This window comes from Gavia stellata, chromosome 4, assembly GCF_030936135.1.
Source record: "Gavia stellata isolate bGavSte3 chromosome 4, bGavSte3.hap2, whole genome shotgun sequence".
Taxonomy (NCBI): domain Eukaryota; kingdom Metazoa; phylum Chordata; class Aves; order Gaviiformes; family Gaviidae; genus Gavia; species Gavia stellata.
The window spans coordinates 51,667,699-51,688,123 of record NC_082597.1 but is presented as its reverse complement, the minus strand read 5'-3'; the positions used below and the strand labels follow the sequence as shown (position 1 = coordinate 51,688,123).

The 20,425-nt window shown below is 38.1% G+C and overlaps 1 protein-coding gene across 2 annotated transcripts in view; it reads right to left on the bottom strand.

The window, feature by feature from the left end:
- Positions 1-20,425, bottom strand: part of VEZT (vezatin, adherens junctions transmembrane protein) — a 49,231-nt gene that overhangs the window by 20,449 nt on the left and 8,357 nt on the right. Inside the window, exons 3-6 of one of the 2 annotated variants that reach the window (XM_009820687.2) lie at positions 14,237-14,326; positions 11,649-11,824; positions 8,561-8,836; positions 2,812-2,961 (exon numbers count right to left, since the gene is read on the bottom strand). In XM_009820687.2, the coding sequence (XP_009818989.2) occupies positions 2,812-2,961; positions 8,561-8,836; positions 11,649-11,824; positions 14,237-14,326 (692 nt within the window). Of the gene's footprint in view, positions 1-2,811; positions 2,962-8,560; positions 8,837-11,648; positions 11,825-14,236; positions 14,327-20,425 lie in introns of those variants that run through there. The other variant, XM_059816978.1, reaches the window with a different exon arrangement.

The window sequence follows — 20,425 nt, the reverse complement described above, 5'->3', positions numbered from 1 at the left end:
AAAGGATCTCTGGAGTCAAAGGTTCACCACTGTTGTTGAATGACGAGTATCATGCCCATGTAGCAGTATCAACTGAATACCGTCAACCATGGAAAGCAAACTGTAATATGGAAGTTTATTGCCCATTTATACATACATAAATGTTTCCATGAAATGCACACTCCATGGTTCAAAGCAGTGCTTGTCCTATACATTTGCTTACACTATTAAGGAATTACTATTTCCTTATTCTTTAAAGAGAAAAATGGCCCTACAGAATGATCAGCCATCAGTTAAAATGGTACTAAACTTTAATTCTTAGTGTATTAGCTGGGAAGATTAAAATTTTGTTGTCCTTGAGACTAGGAGGCATTTTGCATATTAAATTCCTACTCAAAATTGTTCTGAGCAAAAATTATTCCATTTTTCACTTGCCTAAATAAAGAGATGCATCTGCTCTGCTACAAAGAAACAAAGCAATATCCAGTAAACCAAAAAATGTTTATTTAAGCAGTATTATGACTAACCAGGAAAAATAGGGTTTGGGGTTTTTTTATGTCACTTTGTAATATTAATAAAAATGTTAAATATTTGGAATGTTTCTCTAATATTCTTTTTCTCTAAAAAAAGCATTTTGTTTTGCTGTTGCCAGTGTAAATGACTAATAATGCTACTGGATTCATGTCTCTTGCAATACTCAGAAAAAGCAAATTTCAAATAGCAATTCATTAGTTCATATTCCGATAACCTAGTGGAGATAAAGTTGAGACTATCTTCTCCACAGCACAGCTTACAAAAAAGAACTCATTTCCAAACTTCGAATGGAAGTTCCTTTCCTTTAATTTATCAGCATTCCTTTCCTTCAATTTATAACCTCACTTCTTTATTTAATGTCTCCAGTTCTTCTTTCTCCTTGCTGTAGGCCAGATTTGTGCTAACAATTTGATGAGGACAAGGGCATTAAAGTTGTCACAAGTGGCAGCTGTGAATGCTTTCAGCATGAAGGAATCTTTGGCCCCTCCAGCATAAAAGTACTATTTAATTGTACAAGGCAGTGAAATCTATTTGAAAGATGCTCCTTGCCATCAATGCCTACATAATACACATAACATCTTCAGGCATTCACGATATGTGGGGAAAAAATCAAACTAAGGCAACTTGGAACTACCTTATAGCTGTTGTTAATTATCCTGGTGGGGAGGAAGAGTCCTTTACTCACCTTTCTTACATTTAAATTCCTTACTTTCAGTTTTCATGCACTGCAGAGTTGGCCCAGCCTACATCTCAGCTCACATGCTGCCACTGTTTTTGCCACTACGCTCCACACAAATATAATGCTACTCTTTCCATTTGCCAAGAAACTATACACATGCAATTTCAATAAATTTTTGGCTATTTGTTTCTGCTGGCCCTTACTACTGTCATACCTGCATGATAATTTTGTATAATGGAACTTCCATCCTAAGTATCTTCTAAAGACAGATTTCAATGTCAAATTATCCCAAGTAAACAAAAGACTTCCTTCCCTCCTGTTCCTTAGTTTAAAAGCCATTCCTTAAGTTTAGTAGTTAGAAAACTAGTGGACAGTCTAATACACACCAATATTCCTTGAACCTCCAAACTCCCCAGCCACAGCATCAATCTACACACCTGTCATAACCACTGCTGGACTTTTTTTCTTCATGCTGGAGGATATTTGGGAATACCATGTTAACTGATCCCATTTTCAGATCTCTTCCCACGTTCTTAGAACCGATTCTTGATTATTTCCAAGCTAGGCATGAGTTGCTCTCGTCAACATGTCTGAACCAGTCAGAGTATTACTTACTTTCCTTACATAGCAAATACACCTTATCCCTCAGAGCTAAGGGTGAAGTCTTGAGCCCAGAATGAGGATGCCTATTCCTACACAAGTAATTATTTTGCAAACAAATACTCATTTCCTTCAAAGTGAATGCACACCGTCGTAGCTTTGTATGTGCCTCTGTGTGTGTACATGTCATCACTCAATATATCCATCCATTTGCCAGGCAATATATATTAGTCAAATATTATGTTCCAGGAAGACAAAACAAGTAATTTGTCATCTCAGATTTTCAATACTCGCATTACCACCAGCTTTTGCTTCCCTGCATGTGTTTTTTCAGACCAGGAATATATCTGTTTTATTTTTTGCTATCATACAGGGTGAAGACATTGTTATTTCCTATATAGTACAATAAGTACAATAAACATAGAAAAAACCCTTGAAATGCTAATGCCATTAAAGAAATTATACAATTCACTGAAGAAATACAGATGACACTTCATAAAATGCAATCTGAACTAAGTGTTCTGCTTTGATTCAGAGTAGAAACTCTTCACTCTTACATGTGCCTTTTGGCTAATTAATGTAATCAGAGTTTCACCCAGCTTGTCTGAAGCAGGAAATCAACTTACCTTTGAACACGGGGATGTCGAGTGAAAGGCCATATTGTTCAGAGGAGAGGGTATTTTGGTGCAAAGGAAAAAGATGGCTGAGAGGAATTATAAAACAAAATCCTGAAGAACTCTGAAACACATCATCACCAAAGGTGTGGGTGTCAGTAACTGGGACAATGTTTTCAGTGCACCGAATCTGATCTCACATTGCACAGTACACAAAAAGACAAAAAATTTAAGAATGTTCCAAACCAAGCATAAGCCCCAATTTACCATGCTACCTTTCTTTATCTTGTTTAGGTATGTAATTAGATGCTGTATGTTTCTAGACATACTAACTCTAAACATTGGCACAATTACAGGTAGGTAACATGGAATATCTGAACTTGTGGGTTTTTACAAAAAGGATATTTTTTCAGCATGTAAAGAGTAGCCAGTCTTGAAGCTCGAAAGTTGGCTCTGACAGATCGATAAACGGCTTTCCGGAGACCAATAAGATGCTGACTAGGATGCTGTCCAGCTTTATTAAATGGGCAAGCGGCACTGACCCTGTCAAGCAAACTTGAAAAGTAAAATGTGATACAACTGTACAGATGTCCTAAAGTATTTTTAAAAGACAGTACATCAGATTTCTTATTCCATTACTTAGAAAACTTCTTAAAAAAACTCAGTAACTATGAGAGCAAAAAAAATATTCATCATATCAATGATATATTCAATCAAAATTTCAGATAAGCAACCAGGATTCCTCAGTAGACAGCCTGATTCTGTTCTCGTCTGAGCCATGGCAGAACTCCTGAGATTATGTTTTCTCCAAAGTTTTCCAAAATGATACACTAAGGGTAGACAGGCCATAACATTATATCTGATAAAAAACTATCACAAGCCCACTGTAAGCTTTGGAAGTTTTAATGCACAGATATGTAACATATACCTCTTTATATGCAAATTTGTTCTTTAAATAATTTTTGCAGAAAAAATGTGATACTACATATTGTTTTTCATGCAAAACACTATATTCCTTCAACCTTCTCCATGTAGAATCTTCTCTAGGTCAACAGAAATAATATTTGTGTGGTGACATAGATTTTATCATCATGCAATGAATGACACCTGTGTTTGTGGGAGTCTCTGACAGGTAAACACATGAAATGTATGCAACTATACAAGCCTATTTGAAAATATATTTTGGTGTCCACATATTCAGGTGAATATACCATTTAAAAGAAACTGTGCCATTTGTCTATTAGAATATATTTCAGAATGGCTTTAGAACTGTAAGAAATTGTCTCATCTGGAAATAAACTGAATTGTGAACTGGGAGAATGTTAAACATGTCTGTGTAACATTAAGCTGTAGAAAGGGAAAAAAAGGTTAATATCCAGTTATATCTATTCACGTACAGTCTGATGTCAAACCTATGACTGAGACACTAAAAATAGCCTAGGTGCACTCTACTTGCTGGGACTGTTTTTACTAGAATCAACTCAGGAATGGATGTAGTGTGGACAACAGGACAATGAATTGTGATGAATTGTTTGGGGACTGGAAGCCTGCTTCTGCTCTCACCTTTCCCAGGGCATGGTCAGGAGGTGATTTCATGTCCACAGTCACTTAAAAGGGAAAAGTATACAGGGTACCTGGCAAGACTGAGGTGGGTTGCCGCATTGGTAACTATTTCTGTAGCCCATCTGACTGAAGAGCTGACTAAGCCAGTAGACCTGATCCTGCTGGAATAATGTCAGTCCTACTGCATGTGCTTAGTTGGACCATGCTGCACATTGACCAGGAGGGGAAATAGATTATCACCTTCACTGTTAAATATGAAAAGCAATGCAGCCCACCCAGTGAGCAAGGCTGGACCCATATCAGTATGTTAAATATGATTAACACAAGGAGCGTCATGCCAAATACTGCAGTACATTGAACATGCTAGCTGAAATACCATATTAAAATATCTGCGTCCCATATTAAATTATATGAGTAATACTAAAATGGTTTATATTTCATCTCATAAAGTACTTCAAAATCTGAATAAAATAAAAACAAGCTGTGTTAATTTCAATTTCGAAATGTAAATTTAAAATGCTAGTCTTGCCATACGTTTCACTAGGGAACACAGCATGTAATGTAGTACATGCCAATCTAATGTTTCCCTGGCTTTTGAAGGTAACAACTGGAAGTGTTTATGGACAAACTCTCACATCAGTTTGTAGACTCAAGCCCTGGGTGAATTGTCAGAAGCAAGCTCAAAGAAAAGGAGCAAAATTTTTCTACCGTGAAAAAGAGAAAGAAATGTATGTTTTGCTACAGGAATGTAAGCATTTCCAGCTTCTATACAGAACAAATATAGCACAGCTCATGCACAGCATGTACTGCCAGTATTCAGCAAAATAATTTGCTTTCCTTCTGGGAAGGCTTGTTTCAGTGTTTTTTATAAAATAATTCTTCTTTATTCCAGTAATCTTAGATTAGTATAACTTGCTATAAATGTTTATGTGCCAGACATGCCATATCCCTAACTTCCTAATGTTCCATTTATCTTCTATATATTTTGATTGGACTTACAAAATGTTATCAGCTTTGCATATCAGCCACAAATAGCAAGAAGAAAAAAAGGTTAAGGGTGAATTTCCTCTTTCCTACTGCTCCAAACCCATTTTACTTGTAAAGAACAGTGATTTATTTCTCCCTTAATCTCACAAGCCAAATTTTAAATAGGCTCTCAACTTTTAACAAACTTGTATAGACACATTAATAAAAACCTATTACTGCACTCCAACATGAAAGCAGTTCTATAACGATACTATATACACCAATATGTGCTCGTAGAGCTTGATTCTAGTTTAAAATATAGTAGAAAGGGAGCATTTTGGAGAAAAGCTAATTATTTCAGTGACAGACAAGGAAATAACTACTTGCTGCTTATTGCTGCAGCCTTTCATTACGTATTTCTACAGTTTTCATTTTATAATGTGCAAGACAATGGACATACTTTTATTACCTAGCGGAAATTCCAGATTGCAACCTATGATCAGGCTTCATTTGTCTAATTGCAAATGAAGCAATTAGACAGAAATGCTGCCATTCTGCCTGAGTCAAGCATTGCCCTACCTTGGCTACACAATTTCTGTTATCCAAACTACCCTGGTGAGGTCTCAGCCATCTCTGCATCACAGAGCTTGTACCACGCAGACATACCTGAAATGCCAACAGCAGCATTAAACACTTCTGAAGGCCATTCTGAAATCAGAATATCCAGTTGACTTTGAGAGCAGCTAATATGAGAGAGGCTTGACAGGATTCTTAGTTCCTTTACTAAGTGGCTGCTGTGGGTTTTTTTGGGTGGGAGTGGAACGAAGGCAAAACAATGCTTGAATTGGTTAAGCATATAGCAGTCACTACCACACAGTAGTAAACCAGTGAACCAGTGGACAACTGACTAAAACCTCATCAATATTAATTTAACGTTTACAGAAACAGTCAAATATTAACTAACAAGGGGCAAACAGGGTAGAATAAAGCAAAGCCATAGATATTTTAAAGCGTATGTAAATTAGCCACAAGAACATAGCAATGGATGGTGCAATGGGGAGAAAAAACAGCGGTGGAATGCAAGGAACTTCAGGCAAAAGCTACAGACCTGGGCTTGCCATATCAGAGTTCAGCTAAGTACAGCTAGCCAAAATCTGAACTCAGTACTATTTAAATGTCAGCTTCAGTATCTTTCCATTCACAACACGGTTAATGCACAGTCCAAACTATGCTGAGCTAGCAGTATATTAAAACAGCAGCATACATATCATTGAACAGGGCGCTGTGCTACCTGGTTGAAATCCCATTCCTTCAAGGATGTAAAATGATACAAGAAGATACTCATTAACTTTTCAGATGCAACATTTCTATTGCCATGTGACTCTTTCTGAACAAGCATTAAGACTTTGACAAGGTTGCTATAGGACAACATACTAAAATTGTTCTGCTAAGGTCTACTGTAGCAAAATTCTGGAAGAAAAAAAGGGGTACCTAGTTTTTTGGATCATACATGAAGCACTATCTCAAGCAAAGAATTTCATGGTGCCCTGTGCAGCAGCATGTCTTGCACATGTGGATGCAAAAAAGGACACTTTAGAGTTAGAACTTCCTCCAGGCTAAACCAAACCAAAACCTGTACAGCACTGACTTCTTCATACTGAACAATTGTTCCAGTAAGGATGCTGGCACAGTCAGACTTCTCCCACTCCATCCATACTCCAAAGTCTTTTGAAAAGCTTGCCAAAGTTTTAAGTAAAGAGGCTATTAGATCAAGCATCAGCTTAAATACTAGTCTGTTTTTTGTTAATCTGTTATCTAAGATATGTAGTAAAAGAACAAGGCACCAGCAATTTAGACATTGACCACAAGTTCATTTGCTTAAACTTAGGAAAAAATCCAAATGTTTTTCTCATCTGTAATTTGGACAAGCCCTAACAATAATTTCTTTTAAGAACCCGTTTGCAAAGATAAGACTGCCTATTGCTTAACTATATGCTTCTTCAGCAAAAAACCAAACCAAAACAAAACACATAGCTAGGCAGACTGAAGACATGCTTATGCATTCCAAAGGGAGAATAAAACATTTCTTTAATGAAGCATACTGAAGGTATCTCAAGCTAGAAAATTAATTCAAAATGTTAAGTCTACAGTTTCAAACTTGCACGTAAAAACATGTGCCTGAGCGCAGAATCTGGCATGAACAAACAATTTCTTGGTGCACACAAGGGAATTTTTTATTGTTTTTAGAAAGAAGTCGACTGGATTTTAGCTGTTGGTGTTTCCCACCTCCTTTGACCTTAAGTCTAACTGGCACAGGTACATATCTAACCATAGGTTGTTACAAGGGAAATGCATACATGGCAATGAGAGTGCACAGAAGCGTCCCTGTTGGCTTTGGGATCACAGCATACACTGAACATGTTCTTATGTCCTTTCACGTTAACAAATAAGCAAAAATTATCAAATAGCTACAAGAGCTAAATAACCAGGAACACTTTCACATCCCTTAAGTGGACCAGAGGCAAATTCAACAGTAAATAATTTAAGAATCTAAACACAGAGTAACGTAAACTTTATTTGAGGTGGGAAATGACCTCTGATGGCCTTTGCTGATTGCTGTGTTCTCATTACTTCAGACTGTTATTTGTTAAATAAAAATAGAATGGTTTTCAATGTCATCTTGTTTTCTAAAATATGAATGATTACTTGCAGGTCAGTTTACTTACATAGATTGGGTAATAGAAGATACAAAAACCCCTCAACCAACCAACCCTCTAAATGACTCTCCAAAATAGTTAACTAAGTACTGAGTACTGCATTCAGCTCTGGGGTCCTCAACATAGGAAGGATATGGACCTGTTGGAGCAAGTCCAGAGGAGGGCCACAAAGATGACCAGGAGGCTGGAGCACCTCTCCTATAAGGACAGGCTGAGAGAGTTGGGGTTTTTCAGCCTGGAGAAGACAGGGCTCCCCGGAGACCTTACTGCAGCCGTTCAGTACCTGAAGGGGGCCTACAAGAAAGCTGGAGAGGGACCTTCTACAAGGGCATGTAGTGATAGGACAAGGGGAAACAGCTTTAAACTGAAAGAGGGTAGATTTAGATTAGATATTAGGAAGAAATATTTCACCATGAGGGTGGTGAGGCACTGGAACAGGTTGCCCAGAGAAGTTCTGGATGCCCCATCCCTGGAAGTGTTCAAGGCCAGGTTGGACAGGACTTTGAGCAACCTGATCTAGTGGAAGGTGTCCCTGCCCATGGCAGGGGGGCTGGAACTAGATGATCTTTAAGGTCCCTTCCAACACAAACCATACTGTGATTCTGTGATTCTAAATTGGTTCAAAATCCATTTCTTCATGTATTTCATTGCTAGCAGAGGAGGAGATTTCAAAAGCATACAAGTTTTGTGAGACTTAATTCTCCTTCAGGATGCAGGGTTTTAACACTGAGTTGTTAGAATTCATACTTTTAGTATGAATGGTAAACTATTTTATGTAAATGAAAAGCTGTAAGTATTATGTTTTTCAGTAATTCCACTTGTTATGGGAGACAGTGTAACAAGACAATTTTAGAAGACATCTGGCTTGAATGGATCTGTGTATTAAATGAAGTGAAATATAGACTCACAGGGTAAATCCTCTAGAAATTACTTCAGTCTCTTGAATGAGTCGTAGAGCTTTCCTCACAAGATTAGTAAAAGCTCGGCTATTCGCCACTGTTTCTTCCAGCTGGATACAGTATTTTCGCAGGGACATTTGCAGCTTGGCTGTCCTCCATGTGCCCCATACTCGAAAGACTGCATAGACAAGCAGAACTAGTCCCCACAGTAGCCACAACAATTCCTTCTGCCACGAAGGAAGCATAAGCAGTGCACTTACAAAGGCAAGCAACAGCGAGACATCCCTGCAAACAGAGAAAGTATCATCAGCCACAGATTCCTGAGGTCAAACAAGTGGGAAAATCATGAAGCTTTCAGTTACATTTGAGATTACGACATCTTATTACGGGGCTTTTATGTAGGTCCTGACGGGAGCTGTAAACACAGAAAACTGCTCCTAATGGCAGATTTAGATGTATACATACATGATATTACTTGGTCAGTATACTCTAAGGAAACATTTATCTGCCTTTTTTATGGCACGACTAAAAGAATAACGTACCACTTTGAAAGGTCAGTTCCTCCTACAGATATGACTTTAAAAAAAAAAGAAAAGAAAAGAAAATAGAAAAAGAAATAAACCTGACTACTCAGCATTATAAGTCAGGGTGGGTACGAACTGGAGTATCTGTACTTCCAGGTTCAAGAGTACAGTAGGGAAGGGCATGTTTCTTTTGGTAACAAAACCCTCAAGTAATGCCAGTTTTATTTTTTCCAGAGTCTGACTCATTTAACTTGGACACCAACACACCAATAGTTTTTAACACGTTTTTATAAAGATGGCTTGAATAACCATTTTAAATAATTTGGCAGCTTTTGAAAATCCTTAAAGAATAGAGTTACTAGTTCAGTTATTTCTCAAGGACATTTTAAAAACTTCATAAAGCTGTTATTTTCATCTAGAAAAATTCAGCAAAAGTAAGTAACTGCTAGAAAATACACTGTGTTTCATATATAGTTTTATAGTTGTAGTTTTGTAAAATTATGACAGTCTTCACAGAGATGGATGGGATATGGGCTTCAAGGTGTATAACAACTTTACTTTTGCAGAATTTTTTGAAAGGAAAATATTAACTTTCTTCACCCCTTAAAGCTGCGTATGCTGTATTTAGTTTTGGAAGTATTCACAAGGAATATTTTCCCATTTCTAAAATAAGACATGATCTCTGGGTTTCTATTTTCTGGACAGTTTTGTGGTCATATTTCAACAAGCTTTACAAGTGTTAACTCTTCAGGGCTACTGATAGGTTTCAGTAAAGGTCCAGGGTTAAAATATTCCAGGTATGTAATTAACTTTAAAAAGGACAGACACACAGTCTATAACTTCCTTGGGGTTTGGTACAAAAAAAAAAAAAAAAAAAAAAATCACACACACAAAAAAATGAATCACAACAATGAAAGACTGGAAGGTATTTAAGAGCTCACTTTGCCCATTTTCAGTTTCTGGTTAATCCAGATCACCACAGACAGACTGAAGAAGAAAATGGAGACTCCACAACCCACCCAGGTAGCTATTCCAACTCGTAAGTATCCTTAGAGTTCAAAAGATTTCCCCTAAGCCCAGTCTGAATCATTGGCAAATTAATCTCATTGTTCTTCCTCATATCCTTCCCTCTTCTGAGCAGAATAAACAACAAGTGATCACCACTTTATTAACTACCTTCTACACATCGTAACACTGTTCCATCCCACCTCAATTTTCTCCATTTTGGCCAAACAATCCTAGCACACTGTTACGTTTCCGAAAGATTGTATTTTCTAAACTCATTATTCTTGAGCTGCTCTGGACTGTCTCTAAATCACCTATGCCTCTCCAAGTGTGGCATCCAAAACCAGATGCTGCAGTCTAACACAAGGCTTAGGGAAACAGACAGAAAAGTAAACCCCCATTTACATAACCCCCTTGCATATAACAAGGACACCAGGACGACATTTGCCATTTTTTGAATGATTTTCTGATGCATTCAATTTATGCTCTGCAACGATGTGCAGATCCTTTCCTGAAGTATTACTGCCTACCCAATTATTCACTACTTTGTGTTTGTTAATTTGATTTTTCCTTCTCAAGTGTAGCATTAGACTTTTGTCTTTATTGACTTTTCTATTGATTTCAAGATATTTCTCCAAGCTACTTTTGAACTCTATTCTGCCAAAGCACTTACAAACTTGGTGCATCTGTAAGCTGAGCAATATTCACAAATTTTGTAAGTGTACTTTATGATCTGAACAATTAAATAAACAATGAATAGTGCTAGGACCAGGACAAATCACTGGGAAAAATCTAGTTTGAAAGTTCTCTTGTTGGACAGAGAGCATCAATAATGACATATTACAACTTAAACAACTGGGGGTTTTAACCTGCTGTGGCTTTATAATAATTTTATCTATTTTCCTAACATATGTACGAAAACATAGCATTGGGCTGTGTTATGAGATATTTTTATGTACTGATTCCTGTCCATTTCTGAACAAGTCACTCTGTCAGAACAACCACCATACTTGTTATTTTTCAAATACAGATGGTAGCTGTTCAGACACTGCTACAGCTAGCTCCTTCAGTATTCTAGGGTGAATTTCACCAGCCTCTGTTGACTTGAATGTATCTTATTTAAATATTCTTTAGTCTGTTCTTCTGGTATTCTACATCCGAAAATTAATTGTGCACCCCTCCCCCAACATATTTTATGAAGACGACAGCAAAGAAAACACTTTTCAGTTCAGTCTTCATAATCATGTCTCACTTATCAAAATCACCATTGTATAGCTTTAGAAATTAATTAATTAATCAACCATGTTAGTTCTTCCTTATAGCACATATTAGGGTCTGGAAGTATCCATTCATGTTCATGTAGCTATCTCAGATTAAAACTCACTCTGAATAAAATGCCCAAGGAAAAAAACAGGCTTGTACAAAAATTTGGGGACTAGTGGATCAAAGACTCAAAGACCTGAGAAAAAAAGTAGTTACTTTATTGCTGCGTTTTATATAAAGAACACACAATATATTTTTTGTTAGTTTCTCAGTGAATATAGTGGTAGATATTCTCTGTACAATACCAAATATTAGGAGTTGCTAGGGAGCGTAGTGTTGGAAGCTGTCCGTTTTCCTGTTGCTTACACTGCCCTGCAGACAGGATACTGGGGTCAAGGAACTCAATCAGTTCCACATCCTCCTGCAGCAGAACTTCCTGTTGCAGGATGGTACGGAGTGTATCAAGTCGAAATCCAACATCCTTACCACAAACGGGCAGGAGAAAAACAGGCATTAGTAAAGAATTTGCAAATTCTTAAAATTAAGTTAGCAGAACAAGAATAACACCCAGACACTCTACACTTTACTGACAACAATCTGTTCCCAAAGACTACAGGAATGTTTCAGATGTATCACAAGTAGCTACTTCATTTTTATTAAACTTGCTTAACTTTAAAAACTCACATACTACCTAACAGTTCAGACTTGCAGGATGCATCGCACTGACTTTGTGATCTGACCTAGATAGTAACAATACCTGGAAACATGCCACATACTATGCCAATATATTTGCGTAAGAATCAGAGAGGTACTATATCTATCAGAAGATACATTTTTTTTTTTAAATGTCATGACATAATTTACATAATTGACAAACAAACAAAAATTAGAAAGAGAGCGATATTATAAAATTAGTCAACAAAAAGTCACCTGTGGACACTCAATAACAGTAGGGTCAATGCACTGGACTCAAGCCCCAAGCCAAGGCAGTGAAGTCCTCTCTTGCAGGATTCTGTGCCTTTTCCAGGGGAACTCAATCCAAACATGAAACAGCATGGGACTCTGAAGACCTCACACTTGCTAAACTCCAGGCAAACTTCAGGGAGTTACTTACTTGTGGATTTGATCCCATGATAAGCATTTGCTATTATTTTCCCTACAACTATAGCTCTTCAAGACAAATACACAGCTCTTGAAGACAAATATATCCCTCAGAGAAGCCCCCTAAAATTTTAATTTGCATACTGCACCAAATTATAATTACAAAACACTTCAAGTTAAGAATGTCATAACAAAATCCAACAAACACTGAACGTGTGCATCTTTGCATCTAGCTAGATTACAGGAGGGAAAGGAGGATATTTCTGAAACCCCTCTAATAGAAGCTGTTAACAGAAGTATGACATTTCACAGTACAAAATCTGTTTAGTTCACTGATGTCATTTGAGATAACTCGCGTTCTACTTTTAATGGAAAACATTTGTTTCAGGACTATGTGCAAGAGGAAACTCTGCCCTCCTCCGATGCATCCTGTGTCATTTCAGTACCCTACTATAGCATGCAGCAGGAGAAGTATGTTTTCCACATTCTTTGGCTGTGTCTCCATCTCAAGAAAGTAAGGCTAAAAAAAGCTGTTAAGATAATACCTTTGATTCATAGGGGAAGAGGGAGGAAGAAAAAAGACAACCAAAGATCAATAATGAGAGGTTTCAGGGGAAATTTTGTCCTCTTGATATAAGGGCGAAGAGATAGCAGTTGGACTCGGCAGAACTCTCTGAGAAATGGAAACGCCTAACTTCTCATGTTACTCAACATTTTTTTTTTTTGAAGCTGCATTTGAAGGCATCATCCCTACATCATAGTAGAAAAAAATAAAACGAAATTCTGACTTTTAGATCCTGGAACAGTCTGACTAGGGTGACATTTGCAAGCCCGACTAGGAACCTGAAGCTGCTGGGTGTAAGTTAAAGCAAATCTCAAACAAGCCCAGGCTACAGACTGAACTGCCTAGAAAGTGGCACGGCAGAGAACAGATGTAAAGGCAGCATAAAACTATTTTTGACTATCTGGGGTAAAACTAACACCTTTCAGGTCTATCCCACACAGGCTGACTTGGGCCCTAAAAGTTCCTGCAGGGTCCAGGAGTAGGAGAATACAACTTCTGGTGAGGCAGATGGACACCCAACCTGCTTCTGAACTGCTGAGATGAGAGCACACAGGTAGTACAGAGAACTGTTCTTGCCTCTCCCTACAGCCAGACCGCTGCACAGATGTAGTCTGCTCTTAATGCGTAACACTGTTCTGAAGCACTATAGCAGAGGTGCCATAGTTTGCTTCGCTCTTCCCAAATGCAGAAGCACTGTGGACAGCAGTGCAGAAACAAATAGGCCAGGATGCGTCCAGGGGTAGTAACAGCTGCACAGCATTTGTGCTATGCCTGAGCTAACAAGCTGAAACAGAGGGTGGAGCAATACTCAGATGAAGCTCTTCAGCCTTCTGTCTTGAGCTGTGTCTGCGAGGCACTAGGCTGCAACATACAGACTTTCTCAGTCAGCATCTCTACACTGCCTTCCACTGAAGGGGGTAGCTACACTGTAGGTTAACAGCTTTCAATGATTTCTTTAATTTCTCACACAACTTGTTTTAATTTCTCTTCCACATTTTTAACATCTTCAACCTGGCTACTGATATTATTCCTGTTCTTGTGTGTGCAATTTGCCTGGCACAGTAACTCTGAAAACCAGAATCAGTATTATCTGAAGAATAAGTAAAACTCTTAGAGCCAAAACCAACAACACAGACCAAAGATGGTGCTCTGAGGATGAGGTACAGAGGAGAGGAAGACTTGTGGATTAGGAAAGGAAATGGAAAAATACAAAAAGTGATCACTTACCAGTCGGTGAAGTATGTCATCGTTTTTCTTATACTGTGGAAAAGGAAACCAACTTCTAAAGAACTCAACTAGTTTTGACAGGATGCTTTGCTGAAGGGAACAGAAATTATGCCAATTAAAAAAAACAAAGCCAAAAATAAATAAATAACAACAGACAATTCCTTTATCTCTGCATTTACTTTTCTTGTTAACTCAGACCCAAGTACCTGTAAGGAAGTTTCGCTTACTGCATCTGGCCTAACTTCAGAGTAAGCTAAGGGAACATCTGCTTCCCGTCAGTTGCCTGTACACAAGAGCATGAAATAAAGCTTTCAGTAACCCCACCTATTTGGAGCATAATGAATTGTTATGTTGTACTGTTAAAAATAACTACAGCTAGAATTACTTTGGTCTCAAGTTGGCAGCTACTGCATTGATATGAAAGGCACTCTCTCTCCTTGAGGATAAAAAAAGCAGTGAAGTTAAATGGCTGACAGGGACTGAAGAAAAGTAATAGACCAGGAGAGGAACAACCTCTCCTTGGCAGACCACCGCAGCTTGAGGACAAGGCTCCGGAGGAGTTGTGAAGGGAGACAGGGAAGAGTGACTGTAAGAAGAGGAACTGTCCCAGAAACTTCCTGTCCCAACTAGCACGTGCTATCAGGTATTTTGTCTCCATGCTGCTTCCCATGCAACCTAAATCCACACTTTCGTCTGAGCTGCAAACATAACTTCGAACGCCCATAATTAGAGGGACTCCCGCTTGGTCATCACACATTTTGCTCATGTATCCTAAAATACAATGCATGAAAGATCATAATTAAATAGATGCATAATTTTGCTTCACTCTGCAGCCACTCAATGAAAAAAAAATAGAGCTTTTGACACACACGGTATATCTACTTTCCTCAGACTGAACTGACAGGAAGTATTTTTCAAAATATTTACTTACATATATTTCATGAATCCTGAGGCCCTACCTCTTAATCTTCAGACTGCTGACATGTAATACAATCAAACGAAATGTATGCAAAAAAAAATTAATTGTGGAGCACTTACATTTTGTGGCATACTGTTTCAAAATAAAAAAAAACCCAAACAGATTACAATAGCTTAATGTATAAAGCGTGTTTGCATTACATCAGCTTCTTCCATTTATCTCAATTTTTTTTTTCCCTTTTTTTCCCCCCTCTTGTTTTTTTTCTTTTTTTTCCCCCAACTATAAGGTGGGAAATAGAAGAGTAAAACCAAGCAACAGGAGCTTGGAGCTTTGCAGTCAGCCCTGTGATCAGCCTAACAGCCCTCTGAAAGGCAGTGTGACTGAAGTTTGATGCAGCAAGCCAGGGGAGAACAGCTTCGAGTAACATCAGAAATTGTCACCCTAAAGCCCTTATGCTTCAACAATTTTTTAAATAACTTACTTTGGCGTCCATTTAGGTAACCTAACTAAAGTTTTTCTTTACAAACGTCTCATCTTTCTGTGTACAGTTAGAATTGCAGACCTATGCCAAAAGGAAGTGTTTTTAGGTCAGTGGAGAGACAAACCAATAATAGGGGTTTCATAATGATAGCTCTTCCCGATACACAGACATCATCGTGGCTTATTAGGAGGAGCTATCCCAGCAATCCACACTTCTTAGACTATGGAATAAATCCAAGTGATTGTATTTTGATGTTGCTCAAGGGCACTGACATAAGCTGAAAGAGGAGAAGAGTGTCACAAACTGCAGCACTAGATTATCCTCCAAGTTTTTTGTAAAGTGGTGCAAAATAAAACAAAATTTTCCGATTACTATTTGTGGAAAATTGAGATTAAATAAACAAAGGTCCTTGCTCTGCATTTGAGTTGCAGACAGATACTTCATTCAGTAGTACTTCTCCCCATACTTTGAAAGCAGAGTACAGAAGGAATTGTCCATTTACTATTTAAAACTATGCTTCTTGGAGCCTACCATTTTCAACTGCTCAGACTTCATAAGTCTTTGGGTTTTTATCATGAACACTTAAACCTACACCAAGGATAATTTTAAACTGCTACCAGCTGACTAAACTAGACTGTGGAAATACTGAACCCCCCCCCCCCCCCCCCCCCACTAGTGTCCGATGTAAGTAATCTTTCGGTTTATTTTCTGTGTTTTAGTTTAAAAATAAAAATCTGAGCTTGCATAAACACTCAACAGGCATGTCAGTGCTTGAAAACACAAAACAAGACAACCCACTGTTTTGGGCTGTGACCCAGTAGAGTACAGTAACACATTAAATTATTCAGATCCTTGGAACAGTGTCTCACAGTTTGCATTCCCATTGGGAGTGCTACTGACAAGTAAAACAACTTTCGTCAACACACAAGTCAGGTCATGTTGCCAATGCTTCTGGAGTATTCTTCTTACAATTTTAGAACACCACTCAGTCAAACTCTCTGTAAACTGAATAACAAAGATGTATAACTCCTAACATTTTAAAAAAATAGCATAGAACATGCATATTTTAGGTACATTCATTTGAATCTAAAATAAAATTCTAAGGACTATTTCTCTTTTGTACAGGATGAACCTGAAATGGCAAACTAGCAGGTATCTAAAATATCATCATTCACATTGGCACCTTTCAATTCTGTGCACTTAAGAAAGAAGATAATGCTACATATTAAATACCTTCCAGTTACCCAGAGCTAGCATTAAGTGGGTGGGAGCCCTAGACAAAGACAAAGGACTGGTCCCTCTGCCTTTCCACATCAGGACACCTGCACAGCTATTGAGGTCTAGCCCCAACACAATCCTCAGTAGCTGCCTCCAGCACCAGCCCTGTTCTAGTGATGATCTATTATCACATCTAAGATGGCATAAGGTGTGACAGTAAAATCAATTTAAACATTCAGATATGCACAGCAGTCTAAGAAAATGACTGAGAAAGGAAAAATGTAAATAGGAAGAAATAAATTCCTTAAAGATCAAGCAGAATTACCCAAATGGAATTGAATTCCAGAAAACAGGTCTAGGAGCTCTTGCAAACAGTGCTTTTGAGTATCAAGTGATCATGACACCAGAACTCCAGCTGTAACTTTCTCCAGAGATTGGTACATCCAGGAACACTGCACCTATAATTAAGGTGCTAGATCACATCTCTGTACTCCCTCAGATGGGAGTTTGGCATTTCATCAGCCCTCAGAACACAACCTTGAAGCATCTCTACAGCTTTTCAGCTCAATATTCGTTAAGACCATGTTCCGATTAAAAAAACCCACCAAAACCACACAAACAGAGAACTATTTAAGATGTGCTTCAAATTCAGCTGATGCCTCTGCCTTTCATTAAGCCTGAACCATACGCTCTGCTTGGCAGGACAGCAAGACACAGCAGCAACGTTTGTATCAGTCACTAGGAACCTCTTTTTTTTCCAGATTTGTTTTTTCAGTCCCTGAGGATCCCAAACTAGATCTTTGCCTTGCCAAAATCTTGCTACATGTCACCAGACTGTATCTGCACAGGGTTCCTACTTGACTGAATACAAGAGGAGTAAACATTCTCAAGTCAAAGACAAAGCAATACTGCAGCTTTTCTATTTTTATTTTAATAAAGTGTTTATGGCATATGCAAACTTGCTTTTCAGAACAGAAGGAAAATGATACACGCATACCAGGCATCACTCAGCATGGAACATGATCTACTCCCTGTGATGGTATTTCGCATTACACTAAGCCTCAACTAAGATAATTTTATATTAGGACTGTGGGTAGGTACATATTCAGGACTCAGAAACCACTTGTTTCCCAGACATTTTATAATTTCAGTAGACTAGGCCAGCGAAGGCTGAGAGAAGGGAAGTGATAATAGTCTCATGTAAAAATGAGGAAATGATTGAAGGGGAATGTAAATGATTTGCCCGTATGTCATACAAAGCCTCAGAACCTCCTAAAACCGGTCTACTTCTTTATATGTGTGGCCAGCTGCCTCTCCCTCACTCTCTTTCCTTTTGAGACACCCTACCAAGATGGGACACAGAAATCAAATGACAAAACCAGACTTTCTGACATTGGATTGCAAAGGGAAGTGTTGATGTTCTCCAGCTGGTACTGGAACAGCAGCAGGAAGAACCTATGACATTTTATCACTAGAAATGACACACAGGTTTCTTCCTTATTTCCACTACATATCCTTGTCTAGACAGAGATGAGACAATGTGAATGTCATCCTAGTATTTGTAAGAAATGGACAGCCCATTTTCACACAACCACTCCCTTCATGTTGCAAAGCAAACCATGACGAATTACTTCTACATCTGACACAACACTGGAGGATTTGCTCCCAACACAATAAAATTAAGTGTAAAATGCTTGAGGGGAAGGGAGAGGAAAAAACAGAATACTTGATGCTTTTAAAATCAGTGTATGTGAATACTTTTGAGGTTCTTAACCCCACAGCATGTTTGTATCAAATTTGGTGAAAATTATATACATGAATACAGCATCATACTGCTTTACTAACTTCCACAAAAGTAATTACGCAAAATAAAGTAATGCAGCTAACAAGCGATAGTCCATGCATTACTTCATAGCAATGAACAGATAATCAGCCAATGAAATGTCACCCTAATTTTCAGTTAACAGTGGTTTAATTGACTGCACTAAGCCAGAATAGGTATCTTCAATGTAAATGTAGCATAAAACTGCCAATAGCTTTGAAAGGAAAATATATTTTCAGGGGGTTCTTGAGGGTTGTGCTGAGTGCCAGCTGACAATTCTGAAAAGTAAGGGTAGTGGACCTAATATTTCCACGAATACTTTTAAAAGTAGTGTAAATTAAAGTATAAAAAATTGTGAGTTAAACCGTGAATTAAATTCAGCCTTGCCTTGTGACCATTGATAGAAGCAATCATTATCACAAATGCAATAGCTATCCACATCAATAGTAACTAGAAATCAATTTATTCATTAAATTTGAAATAATCTTACATTAGAGAAACCAGCCAAAGCAGCATGGAGACACTACAAGAATCACTTCTCCTCCTCCCCTCAGTTAATCTGTTTCTTGGGGCTTACAAATCCTCAGCACACGAGACTGGAGTTCTGTATGAAGCTCCTTTGTAATTTTTTTCTACATGATTGCTAAACTCTTTGAAAAGCTGTAAACTCTACAAGAACATGGCTGAAACAGTACTAAGCTTAGGGATTCTTATTATAGTATGACTATTTTTTACAGGCTCTGTCTAATCCATATGCTAGGCACGCAGTGGTACTTACTGGTCTGCTTAATGTATATGAACCCTGCATTGTATCTACATGGTCATCTTTGATCAGAAAGTGGGGCATGAGAGAAGGGAGACATGACACACTTCATAGGACTACAAGTCTCAGAAACTGGGGATTGAGGCTGTGAAGCAAAGTGCACAGTGCACCTGCCCAACAGGTAAACACAAGCTATGACCGATCTATCCATGAAGACAGACTCCAACAGGACTGAAGATCAAAGCAAAACGTTTCACATTTTATTATCCTGTCTTTTCAAATGGACTCATGAGTGTATGAGGAAGCTTATATAGTCTATACAGAGAGTGGTTGAAATGAATATCACTATATGAAAATAAGACCCATCAACACTTCTCTGAATACTGCTAGATGAATAAGCTTCACGCTGCAACTTCCAAACTTCCACTTCAAGGACTGTGCATGTTAGTCCTTGCAAGTAAACTATACTATTGCAAATGTTTCAAAAAAACACACATTCTTCCCCCAGATCAGAAAAACATTCACTGATGTTATTCACATCAATTCATACACTTCCAAATACTACCCCACCTAAGATCCTACACAGGGCAGAACAGATTAAAAACCCCACAAGAAAAAAAAAACAGTTCTGACCTAAAACAAAGGAGGAACAAGCGGGACACTTATAAAACTGAAAAAAATTTGTTGAAATAAAACCTAACGAACTGTGATTACTACTTGGCTAATTCCTTGAAGCATCTGAGAACTGAGTAGCAGATATACGTCAAGATGCCATTATTTGCGAAAAGATCCTAAGAAAAGCATCAGCTCTCCTTATTTGCCATATGATCGCCCACCCACCAAAACCTGCAGGGAGACCTTCTGGAGATCTCAAGGCCACTCATATCATATTGCCTGTGTTTGGGAAAAATAGGATGCTCTCCCCAGTTCACTGCAAGCTAATTGGGAGGGTGGAACACGGTGGAGCAGGGAAGCACCCAAGGTTA